Here is a 3524-nt window from a genome sequence, read left to right as displayed (position 1 = left end):
GGTTACTTTCACTGAGCAGAGGTTGCTCGAATGAAAGTGATCGAAGGTTTGCAATATGCAGTAGTTTGCAAATTTTTGTATGGATGGCCTGAGCTTAATGAATTACGTCGAATTGTCCCGCTTCAATGTGAATTAAAGGCGAGTGTAATATTGGATACCTTCGTGACAGGCATGTGCTAATACGATTGAGCTATGGCAAGATTTTATCGATTTTATGTAGAAAGGTGTGTATTATGTGAAAGACAAGGCTGCCCGGGAATACCTTTACAAACTTTGATTTATGATTCTAAATTCAAAGCCGGAGAGGAAACACCTAAGGTAATGGCGTGGATATCGTTTCCAAATTTGTTACAAACAAATTTTATTAAAGAATGCCTTTTCTCGTTGGCTTCTGCTTGGGAAAGCCACTTCATCTTGACTTAGCTACGATTAACAAGACAAGACAAGCTGTGCAAAAGTCAAGGTGTTAGTTGACCTTTTAGATGATCTTCCTAAGAAGGTTCGTATGGGATATTGTGAATGAAGTAACAGGAGATGTTAGAACTGACTTGGGTGATAGTCAGGTACGATTACTTGCCAAAAATATTGTAAAGAGTGTGAGCTTACAAGGCCATGATATGACTGACTGTTGGAGGATTCATCCTGAGTTAATGGAGAATAAGTCTACTGATCAACAAGTTATGAATGAGTTTGTGCAACAGAGTGGTTTGGCTGTTGTGTCTAAACAAAATGGACCTTTGATGATTTTGTCAAGTGGCAAAGTGGTAGGCAATCTGAATGGTATGGAAGGAAAATGGAAAGAGGTGCGAGATAATCGTAACAGAACAAGGCAGTGAAGGCTGTTAATCAGAAAAGTGCTGTTCAGGTTGAAGATAATGTTGGAAAGCAATTAATTCCGGTACAAAATCAAACTACTGTTGGAAAGGAATTTAGTCCCCATCAATGAAGGTGTAAAGCAGGTACAATTGCTAATAAATATGCAGTCTTAGAGGTGGAGGATTGATGAACAAGTGGAGAATGATCACTGGCATTGGTAAATAATTGCAGCCTATAGTTAATCCTAAGTCTACTGGGAATCTCAATCCAGCGGCAGCCACCTTTATTTCCTAGTTCAACTGGGAAAAAGACTGGGAAGGTAATTCTACGATTCCTAAAGAAACTAAGAATAAAGGTAATGTTATAAGAGAATCCGCATCTCAATGGGTTAATGGAGCCTTCTATGGAAACAATCAGTCGTGCCAAGAGGTCCCTTACAATCGTTGGACACTCAGGAAGCCTGGTGTTGTTAGCTAATATTTTGAAGTTGGGAGAAGGAAAAGTGTGGTGTGATCAAACTGAAGATTTCTTAGAAGAAGAAGGTGAGTTTAATGAAGGTGATGATGGAATTGAAGTTAATGAGGGTGAAAAGATGAACATGGGGAAGAGGAACAAAGTGTGAATCGTAAAAAGTGGTCATGGTATTCAAGAACAAACAAAATCACTGATGTGCAGCCAAATGACAAGGAGTAGAATACTCAACAAATAGAAGAACAGGTGCAGGAGTACCAAACCTCATGTGAGCCGTATTGAAATTATGCGTTAAAAGGAGACACAACAATCACTACTGGAGATAAATACAATTAATCCTACAGAAAAAGCTGATCTAAATGATCTGGGGGAACAACAAGCAGCAGATGGGATTAATGAAGGTGGACTTAATAAAGACCAGCAGTTAGAAGAGTTAATTCAAGATCAGAAATAGAGTATAGAGGCAGAGCTACAGGAAAAACTTAACGCTGGGGTCCTTAATTTCTGTACTTAATCAAAGTGCCAAGAAAGGAAAGAGAATACAACCAAAGAGTCTCATCCTAAGCCTATAAACTAATGTGGTAATACAGCAGATCACAACAGGCGAAGAACCAAAAGTTGGAGATAAAGGAAAAGATTTTGAACGAGGAGTATACAAATAAGAATTTCCTTAATGTTGGCAAGGCAGGGCCAATCTATCCCCAAGGGTTATTGATCAAGCAAAATCAGCATCAAAAGGCAGGAAAAAACAGGTGAAGGACATCCCAAGTGGTCCAGTACCCACGGGGTTCAAACAAGGAGGGCGTTAACTAAATCTACTAAATTAGATATGAATGCTATTATATGGAATGTTAGATCCGTCAATACAATGCAAGCTTTTGAAAGGCTTGTTACAATGAATAGGCAACGTCTTTTGAAATTAAAGGTGTTATGCGAGCCAAAGCAAAATTGCAAATAAAGTTTGGAACTCTATTCGGAGGGAAGATTGGTCTTGCTGCTTTTTGTGAACATTTCAAACAAAGGTGTGGGCTTTCATTGAATGAACTATAATGACAGTACAGGTGATTATGGATACTGAATGCAGCATTACATTACAGTTATCAATCTGGAAGACGAAAGGAACTGATCGTTTACACTTGTTTTTTGTGCAAAGTGTGACGCAGTTGAAAGAATTGAATTGTGGGATTCGATGTATCTCTTGGAGAGATATGATACTCCTTTCTTGTGGGGGTGATTTCAATGTAATTGGGATGAAGAGGAGAAATTGGAGGATTACCAGTACTGAATGAGGTGGAGGATTTTGAGGCACTGTGTTAATACTTGCCAATTTTGAGTGCTTTCTGAGGCTTTAATGTAGCATATACACATGGTGGAATGGACGAGCAGAAGCATGAATTGCATTTTCAGAAAGATTAGATCGTGTGTTTAGCAAATATAGAGTTCAACACTAGTGCAGGTCTTGAGGTACCTCACTTACGAAATAGGCTCCGTTTCATGTCCCTACGTTGTATAGTGGCAATCCTTTTTCTGTCCAGTTAAGAAATTGTTTAAGATTTCGGAATTTTGGAACAGCAACCGACACTTTTAGGGCAGTAAGTGAAGTAGAATTGGAATGTTTTGATTTTTTTAATGCAAATTCGTTTACTTTATTCAATCACAATTTGGAAGAGTTAAAGAGGGCTTTGTCTCTCTCTGGAAGTAAGGCAACTTAGGGGAATATTTTTTCAAGAAAATTTCAAGTTTTGGAGAGGTAGTTTTAAAGTACATTGAGGCTCATTGAACTCTAATCCGTACTCAAATAAAATAGGGAAAGGCTTTCAGAAAGTTCAAGCTGATTTATAAGGTATTTGACTTGAAGAGAATTTTTGAAATAAAAAGCCGGTATGTTTTGGTTTTGAAGATGGGGACAGGAAACCAAAAGTGTTTCAATGCACAAGTAGATGGTAGAGAAAGAATTACAGATTAAAGGGATCCATACAGAGCTGGATTATGGACAGAAGACAATGAGGCTATGGCAGAGAGGCAGTTCATTTCTTTCAAGATCAATTCACCGAAAGATAGAATTTCCCACAGATTTTCAGGATCATTGATATATACCTTGTATGGTCAATTTAGAGCAGAATCAAGATCCTTGAAGGGCAGCCTAACCAAGAAAAAGTGAAAGTTTTTGTTTTTTTGTTTGATTTGGAGAGAGTGCGGAGTTTCCAGATGGATTACAGTTGTTTAATTTAACTATG

At 38.1% G+C, this 3524-nt stretch overlaps 1 protein-coding gene across 1 annotated transcript in view; it reads left to right on the top strand.

Moving 5' to 3' along the window:
* Positions 1-2336: 2336 nt before the first annotated feature.
* LOC109206439 overlaps positions 2337-3524 on the top strand; it is a 3955-nt gene continuing 2767 nt past the window's right edge. The window contains exon 1 of the mRNA XM_019369264.1: positions 2337-2528. Within this exon, the coding sequence (XP_019224809.1) occupies positions 2337-2528 (192 nt within the window). The remainder of the gene's footprint in view (positions 2529-3524) is intronic.

The sequence above is a fragment of the Nicotiana attenuata genome, unplaced genomic scaffold, assembly GCF_001879085.1.
Source record: "Nicotiana attenuata strain UT unplaced genomic scaffold, NIATTr2, whole genome shotgun sequence".
Taxonomy (NCBI): domain Eukaryota; kingdom Viridiplantae; phylum Streptophyta; class Magnoliopsida; order Solanales; family Solanaceae; genus Nicotiana; species Nicotiana attenuata.
Note: the sequence above shows the minus strand (reverse complement) of the source record. Positions and strands in the feature narration are given on the sequence as shown.